Below are 24244 nucleotides of genomic sequence, written 5' to 3' on the forward strand. Positions count from 1 at the left end.
GAACTGGATAAGGGTAATGGATTTACAGTGATTCTACTGGAACTTGCTAAGGCCTTTGACAGGATACTACATGGAACTCTAATCAGTAAACTGGAGCAGATGGGGATGGATAAAGGGTTGGTGAGATGGATAGAAGGGTGGTGTTGAACTCTGAATGGTTTTGTTACTTCGTTTCAGCAAATCATTCAGATTTCAACAAGCACAACTCAGCAAACTGAATATTTAATAGTAGAAAGTACTTGCAGTTAGTCAAAATCAAATAATATTGTATCAAAGGTGTGAAATTATAAAATAATGAAATATAACACTAGAATGCATCAGTTTATAAAATTGTAAAGAAGTATAACAGAGTGGGATTATATTGTGTTATTTAGATTTTTTAAATGAATTATAAATCAAAATTTGGTATTACACAGTGCAGCTGAAATTAACTTGAATATTCCAGTGTAAGAGTGGGTCCAAAGGTTTGGTACGTGTTAGTGTAAGTGCCTGAGGTTGTGTATTATTAGGAACAGGTGTGTGTAATAGCAGTTCCGTGATTCCTACCACAGAAAAAGTACTGACATCATCGGAGATCGAGACTAGCATAGCGCCGCACAGGAATTTCAGGAAGAAATAGGAGGCGCTATGTGATGAATGATATAAGTGATTGCAGGAGGAAGAACAAGGGTTTTTTCCCCCAGGGTTCGAGGTCGTGAGGAGGTCCAATCGAGGTAGCAGTTTCCAGGCGGAACAGCGGGCGAGGATGTGTGGCAGCGGGAAGTTTGAATCGGGCAGTCCATGAAACTACGGACGGAATTGCAGCGCGACGCAGCTAATGCTTTCATTACAAGCAGGTGCTATGTCGTAGATGTTCCCATAAAGTCTTCAGATGACAAAGGTAGCCATTGAGCGGATAGAGGATAGCCACTTAGCAGGAATTTAACGCCGCGTGTGATCCAAACAAGGAATCGGACCTCGGGTACTTCCACAACAGTATTAACCAGCAGACTCATTCCGTAATCAAGTGAAGTAATGTAGACGTTTGTTATTTATGTTTTGGGAGCCTGTTTGTATGAAGAAGTTTAGATGCAAGAAGTATGAAATGTCAGGACAATATTAACTAGTGATCTTTTAAGTGATTGTTCCAGTAGGCTATAGCCAGATATCGAGATTGTTTAAAGAGAGTTTTAACAGAATTGTAGAGAGAGGAATTATGAGCCATAAATTAATGATAATTTAACTTAGTGTCCCCAGATTTATAGAGGAAATTGTTATGAGTGAATTGTGTTAATAAAGATTAAGTTTAGCAATTTACTAGATATAAAATTTTGCATGCATTAGGCAGCCCTTGAAAGAATCAAGTTTCGTAACTTAGCTTTTATGTATGATTGTAATCTTAGCAAGAGTGAACTAATATAAGTGTATAGTGTATTTAAAGTTGTAAAATAAACATGTACTTTTTACCTCAAACTGAGTCTTGCCTGACTAAAAGCATCAACTCACCACTCTAAAATTACGAACTTGTCACGGGAGGGTAAAGTTAGGTTCAGAGATTTTGCCACTGTCTGAAGGAGTTAGCAGGTAGTTATATATATTTGGGTTATTGGAATTGTCTCCCTGAAGAGTGCATTTTATTATTATAGGGCATAGACTGGCGCAGTCATTAAAAAAATATAAATGTGTTTATGCCTAAAAAGGAGATAGGACCAAAAATCCAGGCCACTTAGAACAACTGAATAGTACATTTGATAGATACAATATAAGTGAATTTGCATAAATAATGACACAACATAAATGGCACAGTTGGCAGGATGTGATTAAGCCCCTGAAAGACTAAGAAAAATTTAAATTTTATTGGGAATCACAGGAGAGGTATTGACCTCTTGTCAGGCAACAAAATTTTATTAGTAATTGATTTGATAAGATTAGCAACTGTGTAAACTAAGTGCAAGTATGTCTGTTCCAGAGAGCTCTGAGGATAATGCCCTCCCAACCGTTTCAGAAATACATGATTCGGAATTCTTCAGGACCATTAATCCTCAGCAGGTCTTTCCCCAGTTCTCTGGTGAGGAATCGGATGACGTGCTGACATATTTTGAGTTCATAGAGGAATTAAAGAGAATTAGTCGATGGAGTGACCTACAGCAGAATTAGCAGCTATGCAGCAAGCTTGTTGGAAAGGCCAGAACATACTTCTTTTCCTCACCAATCCTAAAGGGAACCCGAGATTATAACATCTTTAAGGATGCCCTTATAACTCGATTCTCAGGATTGAGGAGCGTTGGGCCAAATCTGTGGAAGCTTCAAAAGGTAGTGCAGAGAGATAAGGAGAGTTGTGACTAATTATTACAACCATATGTTAGCCATGACCAACACAATGAGTGCCTCTAGCACTGACCAACACCATCTCAATTGGGCAGTGTTCCAACATTTTAGGACAGGATTAAAGGCTGAGCTAAGAGAAAGTCCACACGGAAAAGACATTTCAAACTTAGATGAGTGTTACAAAGCAGTGAGAGAGAGAGAACAACTACTGGACGACATATGTCCCAATGTCGCAATAGGATCGGTACACATGATAAGGGATGAAAAAAGTAACGTCAAGGACCCAAATCTTAAGGGAGAGAATTTAGAAAGGGGGAAAAAACAAGGGGAGAGAGAAATAAAGATGAGGGCAGATCCGAGACAATTTGCCAGATATCCACCACCACTTCTACTCTTAGCGAAGTTCACTCACTCATTAAGCAGGAGGTGTAGGTTTTGCAACGGCCTGTCTTGGAACGCCTGAATGATGTAATCAGTAAGCTGGAAGCTGTGTCTGTGAAAGATCAAGGGAGCTTTTCCTCTCAGGAAGAAAGGACAACCAAGCTGATTCATAGAGAGTTTGAAAAGCTGCAAAAGCCAATGCTTGAAAAAAATGGATGTTATCATGCAGAAGTTAACACATTTATCAACTAATGAGTATGAGCACTCTCCTCTGTCATCAGATGGGAACACAGCTAGAAATAACTACAGAAGAGCCCTAAGATGCTTTAATTGTGATAAGTTGGGACATATAGCTAGGGATTGCTTTAACAAGCAAGATTTGCCAAAGAGAAATTTTACAGAGAGGCTCAAGCCCATCTTTGCATGAAGCAAACGCAGGAAGGAGTGAATAAAATTCAAGACAAAGATCCAGGGATTACTATAAATGGTGTGATCTGTGACAGAAAGGTCAGAGCATTGATCGATACCGGATCACAAGCTTCTATCATTTCAAACGCATGTTTTAAGGAATTAGGGTCATGTGAAAGGGAAGGTCAAGCATATGAAGGTACCTCTCAAGCAATTAGGAATATCTAACTTAATTACCCAGAAAAGTAGATTGAGGATAAAGTTGCCCCAGCAGAGATTAAAGGTTTGGCACAATTTTGTGGTTCGCAGGAAAATTCCCACTTTAAGTTAGAAATCATTCTGGGGGATGATTTCCTGACGAAGTTTAATTTTAGGTGCGATTATTTTAACAGGAAGGTCCAGTTTCAAAAACAAAGAAGGGGTAAGAACATAGTGGAGCACAGACAAGTTAAGGATATAGAAAGGACCCACCCACACACACACACACACAAGGGGGGGGGTTCAGGAAGTCATGTAAGAAAGTTTTAAAGCGAATAAAAGTTGAGCAGCTCTCAGATGTGAACTGTAGACTAAAATACAGAAATATTATTGAAAAGAAAATGAAAGAGTTTGAGAACAGGAATCAAACCTTGGAGATTCAGTGGCAAACTCTGAAGGAAACATTGATTGATTCTGCCAGAGAGGCATGTGGTGAGGTTGTGTGCAAGGATAAAAAAATTAGAACTCCCTGGTGGACACAGGAAGTCAAAGAGGCAGTGAAGGAAAAGAAGAAAGCATATCAAAAGTTCCTGGCAAATAAGTCAGCTTTTACTCTTACAGAATACAGAGACAAATGTAAGAAAGCTAAACAGTGTGTAAAACTAGCTAAACAAAAGTCATGGGAGGACTTTGGCAAGAATATAGAAAATAAATATCAAGAAGGTGGCAAAATATTCTGGAGGTTGTTGAAGAAGCTTAGGAATGGAGGAAAGAGTGCTGTAAAAGGAATTAGAGATGATAAAGGTGAAATGAAAACAGGAGAAAAAGATATCCTTGAAGTATGGAGTAATTACTTTGAAAAACTGCTAAATGAAACAAGCAGTGATGACAGCACAGTGGTAAAAAACACTGACCAGGCATGCAGTCAGGAATACATATCCATGCTTGAAGTAGAAAAAGCCATCAAAGGCTTGAAATGTGGAAAGGCAGCAGGAGTAGATGATATTCGACCAGAAATGCTGAAGTATGGTGGTATAAGAGTCTTACAGTGGCTGCACTGCATAGTTCAGAAAGCCTGGACAGAGGGACGAATTCCCGATGATTGGAGTAGAGCTCTCATAGTACCCATATATAAAAAGGGAAATAAAACTGAATGTGAGAATTACAGAGGTATTTCCCTACTGAGTGTTCCTGGCAAGATCTATGCAAGTATACTTGAGAAACGGTTGAGAAAAATTGTGGAAGAAAAGCTTGGTGAAGAACAAGCTGGATTCAGGCCAAATAGAGGCTGTCAGGATCAGATCTTCACTTTACGACAAATAGTCGAGAAAGCATGGGAATATAACAAAGATCTGTATTTAAGTTTTGTCGATTTGGAAAAGGCATATGACAAGGTGCCAAGAGAGAAGCTATTCAATACGCTGCAGTTATATGGTGTCAATGGGGCATTATATCAAGCAATACTTAGTCTTTATTTGAGTTGCAAGTCAGCAGTTAGAATTGAAGGAAGTACAGGAAGATGGTTTAATGTTAAATCTGGTGTGAGACAAGGATGTACATTATCCCCTCTGTTATTCATTATCTATATGGATCACATTATGAAGGAATGTGGTATTCAACCTGATATCAAAATTGGAGATGTTAATGTCAGCTCTTTGCTTTATGCGGATGATGTTATACTTCTAAATAAATCCGCTACAAGTCTGGAAGATTCTCTGACTAAATTGAATAGCTGTTGTAATAGATATGGTATGAAGGTCAGCAATAAAAAGACAAAGACAATGAAAATAGGCAGAATCATTGAAAATGTCAACTGTGTTGTGAATGGAGAACCTGTGGAACAAGTAAAACATTTCAGCTACTTAGGCACAATTTTTACTGAAGATGGTAAACTAAATATAGAAATAGACAACAGAATCAGCAAAGCTGGTATCGTGGGAAATCAATTGAATAAATTCATATGGAATAAGAAAGAAATTAGTCGGAACACTAAATTAGCTGTATACAAGACTGTGTTCAAACCAATTTTAACTTATGGATCTGACAGCTGGGTCAGAAGTAAAACACTTGACCAAAGACTAGAGACCGCAGATACGAGAGTCCTGAGAAAGATTATAGGCGTGAACAGATGGCATCAATGGCAATATCATATTAAAAATGAGGATATTAGGAAAGAACTTGACATTGTCAGCATCCAGGAATGCGTTAGCAGAGCTAATCTCAGATGGTATGGTCACTTAAATAGAATGGGAGAGGAAAGATTAGCAAAACAAGTGTTCTCTGCCAGGTTGGCAGGAAAACGACCCAGAGGAAGACCAAGATATAGGTGGATTGATACGGTACAAAGTGCCTTAGACGATAGAAATATAAGATCTGATAATGTTGGAGTCTTGACAAGTAACAGACTGATTTGGAGGAAAATTGTAGATAGGAAGTTAGTAATGATGTAATTTTTTTCATGTAGTACTGTCATATCCTGTACACCCCTTGAGGGTACATGACAGGAATTTGATGATGATGATGATGATGGTTTTGTTACTTTGTTTCAGCAAATCATTCAGATTTCAACAAGCACAACTCAGCAAACTGAATATTTAATAGTAGAAAGTGCTTGCAGTTAGTCACAATCAAATAATATTGTGTCAAAGGTGTGAAATTATAAAATAATGAAATATAACACTAAGAATGTATCAGTTTATAAAATTGTAAAGAAGTATAATAGAGTGTAATTATATTGTGTTATTTAGATTTTTTTAAATGAATTATAAATCAAAATTTAGTATTATACAGTGCAGCTGAAATTAACTTGAATATTCCACTGAGCAAAGTGTAAGAGTGGGTCCTAAGGTTTGGTACGTGTTAGTGTAAGCGTCTGAGGCTGCGTACTTCCACAACAGTATTAACCAGCAGATTCATTCTGTAATCAAGTGAAGGTAATGTAAACGTTTGTTATTTATGTTTTGGGAGCCTGTTTGTATGAAGAAATTTAGATGCAAGAAGTATGAAATGTCAGGACAATATTAACTAGTGATCTTTTAAGTGATTGTTCCAGTAGGCTATAGCCAGATATCGAGATTATTTAAAGAGAGTTTTAACAGAATTGTAGAGAGAGGAATTATGAGCCATAAATTAATGATAATTTAACTTAGTGTCCCCAGACATATAGAGGGAATTGTTATGAGTGATTGTGTTAATGAAGATTAAGTTTAGCAATTTACTAGATATAAAATTTTGCATGCATTAGGCAGCCCTTGAAAGAATCAAGTTTCGTAACTTAGCTTTTATGTATGATTGTAATCTTAGCAAGAGTGAACTTATATAAGTGTATAGTGTATTTAAAGTTGTAAAATAAACATGTATTTTTTACCTCAAACTGAGTTTTGCCTGACTAAGAGCATCAACTCATCACTCTAAAATTACGAACTTGTCACGGAGTTAGCAGGTAGTTATATATATTTGGGTTATTGGAACTGTCTCCCTGAAGAGTGCATTTTATTATTATTGGGCATAGACTGGCACAGTCATTAAAAAAATATAAATGTGTTTATGCATAAAAAGGAGATAGGACCAAAAATCCAGGCCAATACTTAGAACAACTGAATAGTACGTTTGATAGATAAAATATAAGTGAATTTGCATAAATAACGACACAACAGTGGCTGATGGAGAGATATCACAGAGTTGTTTATTCAGGAGTAGAGTCCAAAAGATACTGGTTATAACTGTTGTGGAAGTACGCAATGGTGTGCCGCAGGGTTCTGTTTTTGGACCACTACTTTTCAAATTGTTCATTAACGATATAGGAAAGGATCTGAGAGGAAGTGTTTACTTGTTTGCTGATGATGCAAAGTTGGGTAGAGCAATTATGAGTGCACAGGATGTCAAAATTTTGCAGGATGATTTAGATAGTTTGGAGAACTGGACTAATGAAAATGGATGTCAATTTAATGTGGCAAAGTGTAAGATTATGCATTTTGGAGTGAAAAGATTAGCAGCAGTATATCACATTAGTGGAACCGTACTGCAGGAGATTGATGAGGCCAGGGATTTAGGAGTGTTGGTGGATAGGGAGTTGACGTTTAGGGGCACATCGCAAAAGTTGCTAAATCAGGTCATCAAATCACTTGGCTGCTGAAAAATACTATAACAAGCAGAGTTCCTCTGTATCGAGCCTTGATAAGACCCCATCTAGACTACTGTGCCCAGATGTGGGCACCAGGGTTTCTTCTTGATGGGAAGGAGGTGGAGAGGATCCAGAGACGAGTGACCAAGATGGTGGCAGGTCTGTGGAATGAACCTTATGAGAACAGATTGAAGATTTGTGGGTTGCAAAAATTGGTTGATAGGCAGAAAAGGGGTGATATGATTGAGACATTCAAATTACTGAAGGGTTTCTATAAGATTAATCCAGAAGATATTTTTAAGAATAGGACTGGTGGTGGGAGGACCAGGGGCCATACATGGAAGCTAAGCAAGAATGTGGTTAACAGGGGTGTTAGCACTAGGTTTTTTACTTGGAGAGTGGTGAATGAGTGGAATAAGCTGCCAGAGTCTGTTGTGGGTGCTATGACTGTGAATAAGTTCAAGGCGAGGAGGTATGATAGATACTCTGTGAATGTTGAATAGTTGTTCTTGACATGATGTTAGGGCCTCCCTCAATGAGTCTGTCGACTCCTTGGAGTTGCCCGAAATAATAATAATAATATTAAAAATGATGAAATTAGCAAGTAACATGACATTCTTAGCATTCAGGAATGTGCGGACAAAATGGTATCATAAACAGAATGCAAGAAGAAAAGGTTACTGAAACAAGTGTTTTTTTCAAGGATGATACAAAAGAAGACCCTCAGGAACATGGTAAGAAGTGTCTTAGAAGTTCATTATTATTATTATTATTTATATGGGCAATCCATGGAGTCAAAAGACTCTGCAGGAAACTAACACTATCCATTAACACAATACCTATCATACATCTCCTTAAACTTATTCACTGTTGGGCACTCACAACCACCATCATTGGCATTCCATTCCATTCATTCACCACTCTCCAAGTAAAGACCTGTTATGTCGTTGTTTTCTTTTGTTTTCCCTATATTATATCTTATTCTACCTCTAAATAGCCCGCTTTCTAATCTACTGTTGTGCCCTTAAAATATTAATTCAGTACTATTTCCTTTTCGGATATTGGCAAATTTATTTTATGCTGTGCCAGCCAATATCCTATAACAGAAGAGACCCTTGTTCAGGGAAATAATTCAAAATTCAAAAGGGATATAATTAATGCTAGCGCCGTGCAAATTTAGTTATGTCATTGTTTTCTCTATATTTTACCTTTTTCTACCTCTAAATAGCCCGCCTTCTACTGTTGTGCCTTTAAAATATTAATTTGGTACTGTTTCCTCTTCGGATATTGGCAAAATTTTTATTATTCAAAAGCATATATACAACATTCAATCCTATAATCTCACCTTGTAGATTCAGTTAGCAGTCGTGACCTGAATCTCACTTAAGCAATAATATCGAATTCCTTCCTGCCAAAAGGTTCTATTTCATAAGTGGTGGTTTGAATTCGTAATCAGGCATAAACTCAGGTTTATGCCTGATTACGAATTCAAACAAAACAATTTGTTGGAAAAGCATAAACATTTACAGTTAAGAAAATTTAAATATTCAATAGAACAAAACTCACTGTAAGTTAAGGTTCATACTAAATCACAACAATGAATTTAAGTAAGCTAAATCCTTCAATTACAAAAGGATAAGATTAAGTAAAAGCACAACACTACTAGGATATAATTCCTTTCACAAGTTATTCACAGAACACACATTGAACATATTCATTAATACTCTATCAATAACCATCTTAATTCTAAATTTCATTAGTCAAACCTAGCCATTCTCAATCAAAATACTGCCTATCAACAATTCTTCTTTGTTCCACGTAGTCTTAACTAATTCAATCAAATTCTCACTTAAAAGTTCTCTATTAGTGTCCTTAGTTTACAGTATACACAAATTTCTTATCCTTCTAAGCGAGTTTTAACACAGAATGAAATTCTTTACATTACTGAATCCTTTCAGATTTCATGCCGCCATCTCATGTAGATCTGGATTACCTTACTGTATAGTTATCGGCCATCTTTTGTGCCTGGTGATGCACTACACTTTTCTTTGAATCATTTCCGGACTGTGGCATGCTGTCTACCGCTCCACAGGAAATTTTCTCTGTTCTCCTCGATGGGACTTTATTTGAAGGCTCGATTCTGCATAGGCTGTCGTAACACGATCAGCTTCGCTTGGAAATCCTTAAGCATTCTCCTCAAGAATAGGCCTCATCGTCCAACATCACAGTAGTCGACCCACCGCTCTCTCACAAATCCCCCGACAAACCCTCTTAAAACTGGAATTCAGGAATCGAAGAAGAAAAAGCCCCGTAATATGGCTTGCATCGTCTTTTATTCACCCTTTCGGGCGCCCTCTATTCAATGTGTTTTTTAGCCACAAACCCCATCATTCATGCCCCTTGGGTGATCTTACACTCTCCCTAATCTGTTAGGTTACCCTATTCCAGGTAGTCATTCTGACATCACTTTCCACATATGTACAGTCTCCATCGCTATGCTCGACTCGTACAGATTATACATGATTATTCCGGATTACTACTTATTATCTTTCTGGAAATTTCGTAATGTACTAGACAGCTTAATGGGATTTACAAATAACTTAACAATTCCCTTACATAATTCTTACTATTCTGACACAAAATTCTCTGCTTCTCATTTCAGTTATACAGGAATAAATTTCAATATATGGCACATAAGAACTACACATTATCACATAGCATAAAGAAATTATTCATAATTATTAGCTGATGTGCAGGTATCTCCTTAATTAGTAATATTTACCATGTTAAATCCTGAATGAATGATTTCTTTGTAAGATTCCTTCATTCAGGATCTAACAGAACCTAGTCTGTTAGACCCTTACTAACCATATTCAAATAAAGTGTGACCCCTTGTTTTCCCCCCCACTTCTCGTGTATTGAAAATTTTCTTTTGTGTCAATCTTACAGAATCCCTTTAGTTTCTATCTAACTCATAAGTTTCTATCATATCTCCTCTCCTTCGCCTGTCAGCTAACTCTACAGCCCGCATATACACACACACACACACACACACCTTCAATCTATCCTCATTGGGAACATTCCACAGATCTGTCACCAGCTTGGTCACTTGTCTCTAAATTCTCTCATCACCTCCCAATCCCCAAGAAACACAGATGACCAAATCTATGCACAGTAGTCAACATGTGGCTGAATCACAGGCTTATAAATAGTGATAATAATTTCCCTATCTTTACTTGTCGATGTGTTCTTCAGTCCAAGTAATTCCTCTGAGCTATTTTCCCACCTCTTGCAGTATGTCCTCTGAATTTCAAATCCCTATCCATAATCACTCCCAGATCCCTAGTTTCTCATCAATTTTCTGTAATAATCTAGTACCATCAATATGATACAAAATATTTAACCCTTTCATCCAAAAGTGCTTTACCTTATAACATTAAATTAACAGTCATTGTCCTTTGCCCACATTGTCAATTTATTTAAGTCATCCTGCAAGATATCTATATCACCTTTATCAACTATTGTCTTCCTCAATTTTGCATCATCGGCAAACAAGTGAATGTCACCCCCCCCCCTCAAAATTTCCTATATCAATAATATACAAATTAAAGAGTAGTGGTCCTAGTACAGATCCCTGGGGCACTCCACTAGTTACCCTCATTTACCTTGATTCCACTCCACCATACATCACCCTCTGATGTCTATCTATCAGCAACCCCCCCCCCCCATCCATGCAACCAACCTCATATCCATTCCCATTTACTCCAACTTATGTAAAACTTTTCCATGTGGTATTCATGTGTCAAATGTCTTTGCAAAGCCCAGCAGTAATATAGTGTAGCCATTTCCTTTACCCAATTCCTCTGTCACCTTATAAAATGTGAATAAATTAATGAGGCAGAAGCTTCTTTTTACAAAGCCATGCTGCCTCCTATATAATATCATATTTCTATCCACCCTGAATTTTACTTTTAACCAACTTTTCCGATACTTTAACCATGACTCCAGAGATACTAACTGGTCTGAAATTTGCTACTTCTATCTTGGGGGCCACCTTTATGTAATGGAAGTATCTTACTCTATCCACTCCCTTGGAACCATGCCAGAGCTGAGACAGATTAAACGACTTTGTCAGAGGCACTACTAGTTTACTTGCACATTCTCGTAGGACATTAGCTGATATAATAGTTATATTTCACTTTTGTTGTATTCTAAAACCATTTTCTGCCAAGAAGCAAAGCACCAAAACATATATGTATGTAAAGACCAAAAAAACATTCTGTAAACTATGGCAGATGTTGCTTTCTACATAATAACTTTATGCTTGATTGCATTTCTGACAACACCTCCATCACTATCCAGTGAAGAGAAAAAGTTTGAAACTAACATAAGCAATGGAGTGTGGATATTCTTTGTCTTTTTTATGTGCTTAACTATATATTTCAGCAAGTTCTAAATATTATTAGAGTCAAATAGCCTGAAAAAAGTGAAGGGGGGGGGGGCAAGCCAAGCAGAAAATAAACCTCCACTGTTTACAATACTGAGCCAACAGCCACACTGCTCCTTTGGTGATTTAATCAGGACTTTTAAACAGTTCAGAATACTGTGCCAATTCATTATAATGGTATTTATTATATCACAAGCTGATTATATACTGGGAAATTAAAATATTTAATTATGTAAAATTTTAAAAAAATTAAAATTCACTGGAGTTTCAGGCCTTTGCAACAACTAATGTGTTTATTTTTGTGCCAGATAATTAATTTTATTTTAGTAATATCCATAATTTAAAAATAAATTGTTCTTTGAATTCATAACTGCAGTAAATCAGTACAGTCATAATTAGAACTAAGTTATAGGCTAAGTAACAAAAGTAGCAAAAAAAAAAGTAAAATAAGGATAAGTGTTGAGTAATACTATTTCCTATAATGAAAATAAGCATAGTCTATTAGAGCCATTTAAATTTGAACAATGTAGTAATGTTTCTATACAGAGAAAGTTTGCAGATTTCTTTTACAGTCTTCCATAAGAATTCCTTTGGTGTAGAATCCTTTGGTCTTCATCCAACAAACTGTAGGCAGAAGTGATTGCATGCTTGCTCTGCGCAAGTCCAGATTGTTCCAGCTCATAATACTTACAGTATTCCTAATGTTATTCATAATGAACAAGTACAAACCACTGAAACAGTCAAAATGAAAATGCAAGATACGAAATAAATGGATACCTCGCACTAGTATCTAAGAGAATTAAAGTAGATGCAGCTTACCTTTTATGAACCCAAGAAAGAGTAGTCACACTCAGTAATTCTTTTCACATATTGAGTAGATACATGGTTGACTTATAGTAGTTAATGTTGACTTACAAATATAAGGACAAATTAAAACCAAAGTCCTTAATAGGACTTCCTTGGACACTTAAATCATAATCAAGACTAAGCTACTTGTGATATCTTTTACACTGTTGATCTTTCTACCATTTATATGCTTGTGCTATTGCTACATCTTTTAAACTAGAATTTTAACAAGAATGAACATGAAACACTGAGGAAAAAATCTTTTGATAAATTATTCCTTTACATAAGAAATTTTTTGAATAATTCATCATCAACTTACTTCTCAACAGAAAAACATATTAGCAAAACACTTAGTGACTAGTATTATCTGTCTTCTGATGAACTGGTAACTACTGGCAACAAACTCTGTAGTGCTCAAATGAGTCATACAAGATTTTCCATAATGAATTAAGCATTGATCTCCTCACCATTCTTGAGTATGTTGAAAATAATATAGTCAATTTTAATGCCATCAAAACATAATCCTGTTGGAAGAAGGATCTTACTTGCTTTCCTTCTGATAATATTCGTATCTCAAGTCAAAATTTGTTTTCAATTTTGGACTGATTTCATCTAGCTTTTCCTGGCACAAACACATCACACATATAGCCTTCTCAGTCTCCATACAAACTTAAAATACTCTTTCATTCAAAACATTGCTTCTTGCATTCATGATACCTAACACTAATATCAATCCCAAATCAAGCTGACCTTAGAATATCATTTTCACATTTGAAGTGGTGCACCAAAACCTCTCTAAACAATAGGTGAGGCTATCCAGAAGAGAACAATCTGTTTATAGATGACACTCTTCTCACAAACTACCTCTAGTCATTTTCTCACAAACAGGCTGTGTCTCTCTGCATTGACGTTTTCTGATAAGTGCGACTTTTGTAAATTCAGACTTAACATAAATTATCTTGAAAGAGTTATGAAAAATTTTCAAGTTATAAAAATTTTACTTAGTGTGCATATGTTACTAGGATGCCACCTCACAGCAATCATTCACAAGGCAGACAGCCTATGTGGTGTGTGTGCCTTGCTTATTACTACACACAGATGCGCTGTATATTTGTATTCATACAACTTCCATAAAGTGTTTGTGTGCTTGGTAGAGAACAATCATGATTGGAAGGATAAACTTAAATGGAAAAAAAGTGAACCCAAACATTTCATATCAGGTATATAATATGTTGTATCACATATAAGAAATCCTTAAAGTTGATTTTTATGTTAATGTAGGTGTTGAAAATATCTTTACCATAAGTTCCACTTGCTATGTCTACATGCAACACTCTTGAACATGACATTTCTATAACATAATGCTCTTGCATGAAAAAAAAATTCTAGATAATGTTAACATCAAGGTGAACAAAGCAATTGGAGAATGAATCCTAAAACCTCAGTTTTAAAAGTCCAAAGAGAAATAGCTGCTTTGTTTTAGCTGATGCCTTTAGCCTTATCAAGAGCTTCATGAAGAGAAGAAAGAAGACATTCAGTTTATTTTTATTTATTTATTTATTTTTTAATTTCATATGGAAGGTTGAATAGCCAAATTAAACATTTTTGGCATTAAAAATATCTTCACTGGTATCACTGAGTAATTTGCCATGAAAAAGCATTGTGTTACGGAAGTGTCATGTTCCTATTACTATGTACACATAGCACATAGCAAGGGGAACTTATGGTAAAGAACATTTTTAATGCCTGCTGCGACACAAAAATTGTCTTCAAAAACTTCTAAACATATGGCAGGATACATTATGTACCTGGTACAAAATTTTAGAGTTGTTTCTATTTTCTCATGCCATTTATACTTTATTATATTACTTTGCATTCATAATTACATAATGAAATTTAAGTTGTGTGTATGTATATCCTGTGAATGAAACTGATAGCAATAATCTTTAAAGCATGTTAATGCACTATTGTATACAAGCAAGCAATATGGTGCAATGAATGGATGAAGGGAGAGAGAGGTTAAATTTGACTTGCATAGAATTCAAGTTATGTAAAGTTTGTAGAACATACATCTTATTAAAGTCGAGACTGTCTTATTTGAATGGGCATTGCAAGATGGTTCTCAGGATTCCTCTACTTTCCTCTAAATGTGTAAAAATATGAGCTGGTCAATGTAGATAGAAAATGGTATGGTGAAAGGTTGTTTCTAGGAAATAACCTTTTACTATACCATTTTCCTCAGTGACTACACTCCATCTCTTCAAGGAGCACATTAATAGAGACTCTTTTTTCCTCTAATCACTTGCTAATATACAGTATGGTACAGGTTTTATGACCTCACACATGTGTGCAGATGATGTTAAGAAAGTTGTAACAATATAACAATAGAAGAAAGTACCATCATAGTGAAATCTTGCATGCTGTAGTTAAAAACTGCATCACACAATGAGCAAATATTATGTTAAGTAATTTTTAATAGAGAGAGATGACCTTTAGGTTATTTATCATCTTTTCCCAAATATTATTCATGTACAATAATTCAACATTATTCATTATATTCATGGCACCGTGGCTGCCCGAGTAGTTAGCATATCTGCACTCCTGCCAAAAGGCTGTGGGTTCGAATCCCACCATGGGCATGGATGTTTGTGATTGTCTGAAAATACTAGTGGTGGTGGGCAGTAGACGACATGGTTCACTGTAGTTGGTGGATTGAGTTACCTGTATAGTGGAGATGGAGGGAGAGTTGTAGATTAGGTGTCCTCCCTCGATGAGTCTTTGGACTCCTTGGAGGTGTCACGTAATAATAATAATAATAATAATAATAATAATAATATTAAAGGGGGGAAGTCACTTAAAGCCAGAAAATTTGAAACTACTTGGTACTTACCTCAACGAAATCACTTCACGCTCTACTGTTAGCTTATCATCAGTAACAGACTGTAGTTTCTGGTTAGCTTTATGAAGTTCAATCTGCAACTTGCTCTCAATTTCTACTTTGTTGTTTCCCAACTCAATTAATTTGCTTTCCAATTTATTTCTAAAAAATAAATATAATGCAAATATTTTAAAAACTAAGTCTAAAAAGAGCTTTTATAGTTAAATATATATTGTATGCATGTTACATATACATTTCTTATTTAACACCCAACCAAAGCTAAACAGCAGTTGCAATGTTCAAACAAGTTTCATAATGCTGTTGTTTTTTTAAATAACACAAGGCCAGTATATCATATCATCTGTTTTAAACTGTAGGAATAAAAAAAAAAAACAGTTTCCAGGATGACTGGCTTGGGCTGGTTGGAATTATAACCAATGCAAACTGAATAAAAGAACAACAGTCTGCAAGTTCAAATTCCACCATGGGCATAGATGTTTGTACATGTCTTTAAGGTGGGATATGAATTTCATCTCCTGATGTGAGACCACCATATTATTTACTGAAGTGGCTTGAAAAAGTGCCATGTCTGGTCTCTTCAGCAAGTTTACAGATTATGTAAAAAATAAATAAATACAATAAAAAATCTTAGCCCACCCACAATACTCATATTTATAGCTTTACAATCATTTGTTTGGGTGGGAGTCACATAAAAAAAAGTATGGACTAATTAATCATCCATATGATTACTACTAGTAATTTACACTTGATAAATAGCTTAGTCACCAAATTACTCTACATGCAAAATTGTTTGCTCATGCTTTGGTAAAAGATAAAAATTTCTGGATTAAAAAAGATTAATAAATATTTCTTGTTTACTATTTGTAAGTATTATATCTGAGTGCAAAAACTTGCTACAATAACCTCACTCCAATAACTAAGCAGTTTCTGACTTTGAAAGATAATGTAATCATGAATAGATATCAATAAGAGCATGGAATCATTAGACAAGAATCACAATAAGCTTCACATGGAGAGTAACACTGAATAGTCATGGTAACAGCAAATCATATATCAAGCTCTGCCATATTTCCAAAATTTAATATGTAAAATAAATAAAAAATATAAATAAAATATTAATAAATAAATTAAAAAAAAAAACGATGACTTATAGTCTTTGTTCAGTACTTATTTGCATATCACATTTCACCTTTTCGTTATCTTGAGTTCCCAAAAGAGTTCACTTGGAAAAATTATGTGCATTCAAGATTACTCCTCATCATCATCATCAAATTCCTGCCATGTACCCTCAAGGGGTGTACAGGATATGACAGTACTACATGAAAAAATTACATCATTACTAACTTCCTATCTACAATTTTCCTCCAAATCAGTCTGTTACTTGTCAAGACTCCAACATTATCAGATCTTATATTTCTATCGTCTAAGGCACTTTGTACCGTATCAATCCACCTATATCTTGGTCTTCCTCTGGGTCGTTTTCCTGCCAACCTAGCAGAGAACACTTGTTTTGCTAATCTTTCCTCTCCCATTCTATTTAAGTGACCATACCATCTGAGATTAGCTCTGCTAACGCATTCCTGGATGCTGACAATGTCAAGTTCTTTCCTAATATCCTCATTTTTAATATGATATTGCCATTGATGCCATGTGTTCACGCCTCTAATCTTTCTCAGGACTCTCATATCTGCGGTCGCTAGTCTTTGGTCAAGTGTTTTACTTCTGACCCAGCTCTCAGATCCATAAGTTAAAATTGGTTTGAACACAGTCTTGTATACAGCTAATTTAGTGTTCCGACTAATTTCTTTCCTATTCCATATGAATTTATTCAATTGACTTCCCACGATACCAGCTTTGCTGATTCTGTTGTCTATTTCCATATTTAATTTACCATCTTCAGTAAAAATCGTGCCTAAGTAGCTGAAATGTTTTACTTGTTCCACAGGTTCTCCATTCACAACACAGTTGACATTTTCAATGATTCTGCCTATTTTCATTGTCTTTGTCTTTTTATTGCTGATCTTCATACCATATCTATTACAACAGCTATTCAATTTAGTCAGAGAATCTTGCAGACTTGTAGCGGATTTATTTAGAAGTATAACATCATCCGCATAAAGCAAAGAGCTGATATTAACATCTCCAATTTTGATATCAGGTTTAATACCACATTCCTTCATAATGTGATCCATATAGATAATGAATAACAGAGGGGATAATGTACATCCTTGTCTCACACCAGATTTAACATTAAACCATCTTCCTGTACTTCCTTCAATTCTAACTGCTGACTCACAACTCAAATAAAGACTAAGTATTGCTTGATATAATGCCCCATTGCCACCATATAACTGCAGCGTAATGAATAGCTTCTCTCTTGGCACCTTGTCATATGCCTTTTCCAAATCGACAAAACTTAAATACAGATCTTTGTTATATTCCCATGCTTTCTCGACTATTTGTCGTAAAGTGAAGATCTGATCCTGACAGCCTCTATTTGGCCTGAATCCAGCTTGTTCTTCACCAAGCTTTTCTTCCACAATTCTTCTCAACCGTTTCTCAAGTATACTTGCATAGATCTTGCCAGGAACACTCAGTAGGGAAATATCTCTGTAATTCTCACATTCAGTTTTATTTCCCTTTTTATATATGGGTACTATGAGAGCTCTACTCCAATCATCCGGAATTCGTCCCTCTGTCCAGGCTTTCTGAACTATGCAGTGCAGCCACTGTAAGACTCTTATACCACCATACTTCAGCATTTCTGGTCGAATATCATCTACTCCTGCTGCCTTTCTGCATTTCAAGCCTTTGATGGCTTTTTCTACTTCAAGTACGGATATGTATTCCTGACTGCATGCCTGGTCAGTGTTTTTTATCACTGTGCTGTCATCACTGCTTGTTTCATTTAGCAGTTTTTCAAAGTAATTACTCCATACTTCAAGGATATCTTTTTCTCCTGTTTTCATTTCACCTTTATCATCCCTAATTCCTTTTACAGCACTCTTTCCTCCATTCCTAAGCTTCTTCAACAACCTCCAGAATATTTTGCCACCTTCTTGATATTTATTTTCTATATTCTTGCCAAAGTCCTCCCATGACTTTTGTTTAGCTAGTTTTACACACTATTTAGCTTTCTTACATTTGTCTCTGTATTCTGTAAGAGTAAAAGCTGACTTATTTGCCAGGAACTTTTAATATGCTTTCTTCTTTTCCTTCACTGCCTCTTTAACTTCCTGTGTCCACCAGGGAGTTCTGATTTTTTTATCTTTGCACACAACCTCACCACATGCCTCTCTGGCAGAATCAATCAATGTTTCCTTCAGAGTTTGCCACTGAATCTCCAAGGTTTGATTCCTGTTCTCAAACTCTTTCATTTTCTTTTCAATAATATTTCTGTATTTTAGTCTACAGTTTACATCTGAGAGCTGCTCAACTTTTATTCACTTTAAAACTTTCTTACATGCTATTCTTTTCAATATGAAATTCAATTTTATCCTGCTCAAGACTAAATAGTGATCACTTCCAATTTCAAATCCTCTGTACACTCTGGTGTCCTGCACCAGGGAGAAAACATCACTATCAACAATAACATAGTCAATGAGACTTTTCTTATTCCTAGCCTCTTCTCTCCATGTGAATTTGTGCACATTTTTATGTTGGAACATGGTGTTAGTAATAACCAGTCCATGTCCTGAGCAGAAATCCAACAGATATTTGCCATTATTATTAGCTTTGCTCTTTTCTCCAAATTTTCCCAAAATATTTTTGTAGATTACTCCTTATAGATCACTAACTATCCTATCCTATTCCTTCAGACATATGGCTGGTGGGGGGTAGCTAAATGCTACCATACTAGAGAGATGATTATGAGCAAGGTGGTTTCCCGTTGCCTTCTTGCCGAGATCACTAACTAGTAATGCAAAATTCACAATAATAGAGTACATCTTCCAATCATCACATAGTTTAATATGGGAACTATATCACAAACTGCATTTTGGAAATATCTTCCAATTAGCATGTAGTCAATAACTGCACCACCAACTATATTTTGGGGACAGACTCAACATCATGAACCCTTGCCAGAGCATGCCTGATACCAATCATAGCATAGATAAAGTAACAGTTTTAGTTCATTCCCATCCATGAAGAGCTGAAAACCTGTAATACATTCAGGAATGCAAAAAATCAACTGAGCTTCGGATCCAATAGACAAACCTCACCTTCTCTTGGTGCATCTTGATACCTAATACTTGATACTGAACAAGCAAAGTGGGAAAGCAATTTGGGACTTAGCTGACTAAATTGTATTTTGTATTGGCTTAAACTACAGCAAACATGATGGTACAATGTGATGAAATGTCATGCCAGCTGAGGCATCACCCAGATAAACAAGGCTCCCACTAACTACTACTTATTCGGAACTAGGATGAACAATAAAAAGTCGCTACTAGAAGAAACTTATCTTTAGCAGAACTGAAGATGAGCAAAACTAATATGAGAAGTATTGCTTGAAAAGAAGTGGAACTCTCACATGAATTAGAAAAGTCGCTGACATAATTGGTGTTACTGAAACTAAGAAGACATATTTCAAAATGGGAAATTATGCAAATGAGATTTATTTGTGTCTATAATCCCAAAAAAAGTTCTACTAAGGTGGTAGTGGAGCAATTTTTTAAATCATAAGAGAAAGCAGCAGCCATAAAGAAAATAAATAAGAGTAGGAAATGAATACTAGACATATTTGGGGAAAACATGGAGAAAAGCTAATAATAATGATAAGTAGGTGATGGATTTCTGTTCAGGACACAGATCAGTCATTACTAATACCATGTCCCAAACACAAAGATGTGCCTAATGGTAGATACAACATTGTCTACCAAAGAATAATCACCTACAAGAGCTCAATTCCTTATATCATACCAAAGGAAATAATGAACACTGATGTTCACTGTTTCCCCTTGTCAGACACGTAACATACTAGCAGTTTAGTAGAATATAAACACATAATAATCAGTTAGCTGTCATTTAATGGAAATGTGTGGTAGACATAATATTACTTTAAAAATAACAGTTTCCTATGTAAAGGAAACTATAATTTATTAAATATGCCTATATATTTTGCTCAATGTAACACGAGCACTATTCAAGGAAAAAGTAGAAGAATTGGCTAAAAGATTTAAAACATAAACACAAGAATGAATCGTACAGCATGTGCATATTTCATGTCTCAGTTGCAGCCAGTCAGTCACTTTGGATGACTGACCATTCTTCTGAGATCAGAATCCAACAACATCAAGATTATATACGATTGCTGGAATAAGGCCTTGCTTCTCATGCTATCAACACTAAACATAGAGTTAACTGGACTCAAAGATGTTGCACTACATGGATCTAAATCTGATCATGTATTTCTTGAATTGTGTGAAGCACAATATATCCAGCCTTATCTTAATGGAACAGACAATATCCTTGGCTCAAAGTTTTGGGAAGTAACTGCCATTAATTGTTTATAGTTTTTTAATTACATAACTAATTACAAAAGAATCAAAAAAGTAACTAATCCTGACCAAGCCATCCACTCAGAGGTTCTCTCTCTCTCTCATTAACCAATCTTCAACATAGAATGAAACTGGTTCTTTTTTAAAAATGTTTCATCTATTAACATTCTGCCATAGGTTTACAATTCATATAGTATGTGTGTGTCTATGTGAAATGTTAACTGCAAGCAGTGGTTTGTGTGCCTAAATAAGTGAGTGGAGTGTGTGCCCAGTGGCAGTTCCCTAGATATTAAAGATTAATGTTTCTTCATCTCATTTCCTTATAAGAATATTAAGAATGAGATGCTAATATTGTTTTACAATTGTATCAGGTTGAGGTATTCTGAAAATTAACAATTTCAAACTGTCTTTGCCTGTTTTATTTGACAACTACATTTGTCTACTTGAATTAATCTCAAATGAATGGGTAAAGTAAGCCTTCATAAGAAATTAATGCAAGTGGACAAATGACGCTACCAAGTAAAACAGACAAATTAGAGATGGAATTGTAAGCAATTCAAAGTGTGGATTATAATCTCTATATACAGTAAACACATTATAATATTTCATAAAAATATTTATCTTTATTAGCAATGAACGTGAATGTCAATAAATATCTACCTATTGTCACAAGTATTCTGTCCATTAGATATTACTAGTGTAAAATAAATGTCACAGCTGAGAAAAGTATGTTACTTTCCAAAGAGATAGTAATGCTATCACAGAGTTTAAGGAATTTTCTTAGTAACCACAGAAATAAACAAAAATAATTTAAAAAATAATAATAATAAATAAACAAAAAAAATTAAATCAGAACATACTTTTCAGAATTAAGCTGATGATATTTTTCCCATACTTGTTGACAAGCTGCATGTATTTTCCTTTGTATGTCTTGATCTTTATCTACAAGTGCTTGTTTTTGTTTGCCTATCATCTCCTTAGCTCCCTGTAAGTCCAATTTCAGATCTGAAAATTGCAAGAATCTGTTTCAAATGTATTATGTGCCACAAATGCTATATGTATCTATATTTTTATGTTTTATCTATTTTTTATATTTTCACAGCTTCATTCTAAATTGTTTATCATTTTTAAAGCTAAAAAATCTGCATAAATATCTTTCATTCTTCAATCAAGGTTTTAACCACTTATGTTCCAGATAGCTTACACTGCTTTCTTCATCAAGTGAATATTAAACACTTGAATTAATCCACTGCATTAGCAATAGACTTATACATGTCTCATACCATTACCCAGTGCAAACAAGGCTGATGACTTCATAAACAACCAGAAGAAAAATGACAAGGCAGAGATGAAACATGGTACACTGACTACAAAAGAGGAATTCTAGTGTAAAAATCAAGTGGCATTAACAGCCAACTTGAAAAACAAAGTACAAGTACTGCATAGGGAATGTGTACGATCCACTCAGCAAACAACAAAACAACATATAAGTGGTTTCTGCTCCAACCTCAACAGTGTCCACTTCCACCTCCTGGGAAAAACGAAAAATTTCAGCCTCTCCAAGCACTGCTCATCTGAACTTCCCCAAATACACACTTTTTGACTCCTTTCAGCTAGAGGACGACACTTGCATATACGTTCACTCTGACACAGCATGCCAGAAAGCATTTGCTTAGAATCTCCTGATCACAATTTACATTGGCTGAAAATCTCTCTGCCCCACTCTGTCAAATTCATATGCTGTCTATATCCTTCTCCAATGCCACCAACCACTTGGAACTCTCTGATTTTTTATTTTTGGAAGTCGACATTCTTCAATCCAACTTTCCCTCCAATGAGGTTATCTTCCTCAGCAATTTCAATGTGCACAATACTAACTGGTTTTCTTTCTCCAACTGCAGAGATCAAGCAGGTAGGGTTACTGACATTTGCCATCACAAATGACCTTATGCATATTGTTCACATGCCTACCAAAGAATCTCAAACACTGGACCTCTTCCTTCACTAGTAATCCCTCCAAATTTAGATGGGAGATGTTCATCGTCTGGTGTGTGAGATCACTGCCCCGCTTATTGAAGGCCTAAAGTAGCTTGAAAAAGTTCCATGTTTGGTCTCTAGAGAAGGGTTTCCAGACGTTTCCAGATGTAAAAATAAATTTAAAAAATTACAAAAATACATATAGAATATTGATAAAAATGAAAAAAAAAAAAATCCTTGGGCAACCCATGATACCTATGTACTACAAGTTTACTAATAATCTTTAGTGGGTGGGAACCACATAATATATATATATATATACTGTGGAGATTGATCTTCCTTAGGTAATTCAGATTACAATCTTGTGCTTATCTCTTCCTCTACCAAGCAACTCTCACACAACCTTTCTTAACCAAGAATCGTCTGGCATTATAAAAATGCTAAGTAGGATGACCTCTGAGATTTCTATGCCTTATTCCAATATCTGGATTATTACTTTCATTCTTCCACCCCCAAACATATGCACCGAACGTATCATTGAAGTAATCCTGTCTGGAAAGGAAGCACATATTCCCCATTCCTTACGTAAACCTTGATTCCCCAAAAGATGCACTGAGGCTGTACAAATGAAGAACCAAGCATACCACAAATGACTATCATCAAGAACTCCTTCTCTCACCACTTACACCAAACCCCCACAACAGCTACAAGAAAATCATCAATACATCCAAAATCAATTTCCAAAGAGCTAAAATCAGGAAACTTACATCATGCCAAAAAAATGCAGCCACACAATTTGGTCTCTGACCAAAGCAGTTGGCCACAACTTTTGTCCAACACTGCTCCTGCATCCAGATGGGCCTATTGCATTGTCACCACAGAGAAATCCAATCTCCTGGCAACTTGTCCTTAAATGCCTAAACGGATGATTTTGGTGAATGTCTCCCCCAACCATTCAAAACAGCTAATGCTCCATGCCTCCTCTGATTTTTCACTAGGAAGTGATCAGAAAAATCTTATCTAAATTAGATATCAAGAAGTCCCCTGGCCCTGACAGCATTCCTCCAATTGTTCTGAAGATTTGTGCACCAAAGTTGACTCCGATTCTATATTGCCTCTTTATGATCTCTTACTCCATGGGCATCTACCCTACATCC

General features: G+C 35.7%; 1 protein-coding gene across 6 annotated transcripts in view; it reads right to left on the bottom strand.

Annotated features, from left to right (window-relative positions):
• The window catches only part of LOC150108406 (centrosomal protein of 83 kDa-like), a 300734-nt gene that overhangs the window by 171850 nt on the left and 104640 nt on the right, over positions 1 to 24244 (bottom strand). For all 6 annotated transcript variants that reach the window (XR_016548132.1, XM_090390751.1, XM_090390750.1 and 3 more), the window contains 2 exons: positions 21971 to 22115; positions 15601 to 15750 (listed from right to left, as the gene is read on the bottom strand). Coding sequence is in view for 5 of the 6 variants with exons in the window: in XM_090390751.1 (XP_090246877.1) it covers positions 15601 to 15750; positions 21971 to 22115 (295 nt within the window). In the remaining variant the exon portion in view is untranslated. The remainder of the gene's footprint in view (positions 1 to 15600; positions 15751 to 21970; positions 22116 to 24244) is intronic.

The sequence above is a fragment of the Typopeltis vanoorti genome, chromosome 3 (genome assembly GCF_054136105.1).
Source record: "Typopeltis vanoorti isolate ZY-2024b chromosome 3, IOZ_Tvanoo_1.0, whole genome shotgun sequence".
Classification (NCBI taxonomy): domain Eukaryota; kingdom Metazoa; phylum Arthropoda; class Arachnida; order Uropygi; family Thelyphonidae; genus Typopeltis; species Typopeltis vanoorti.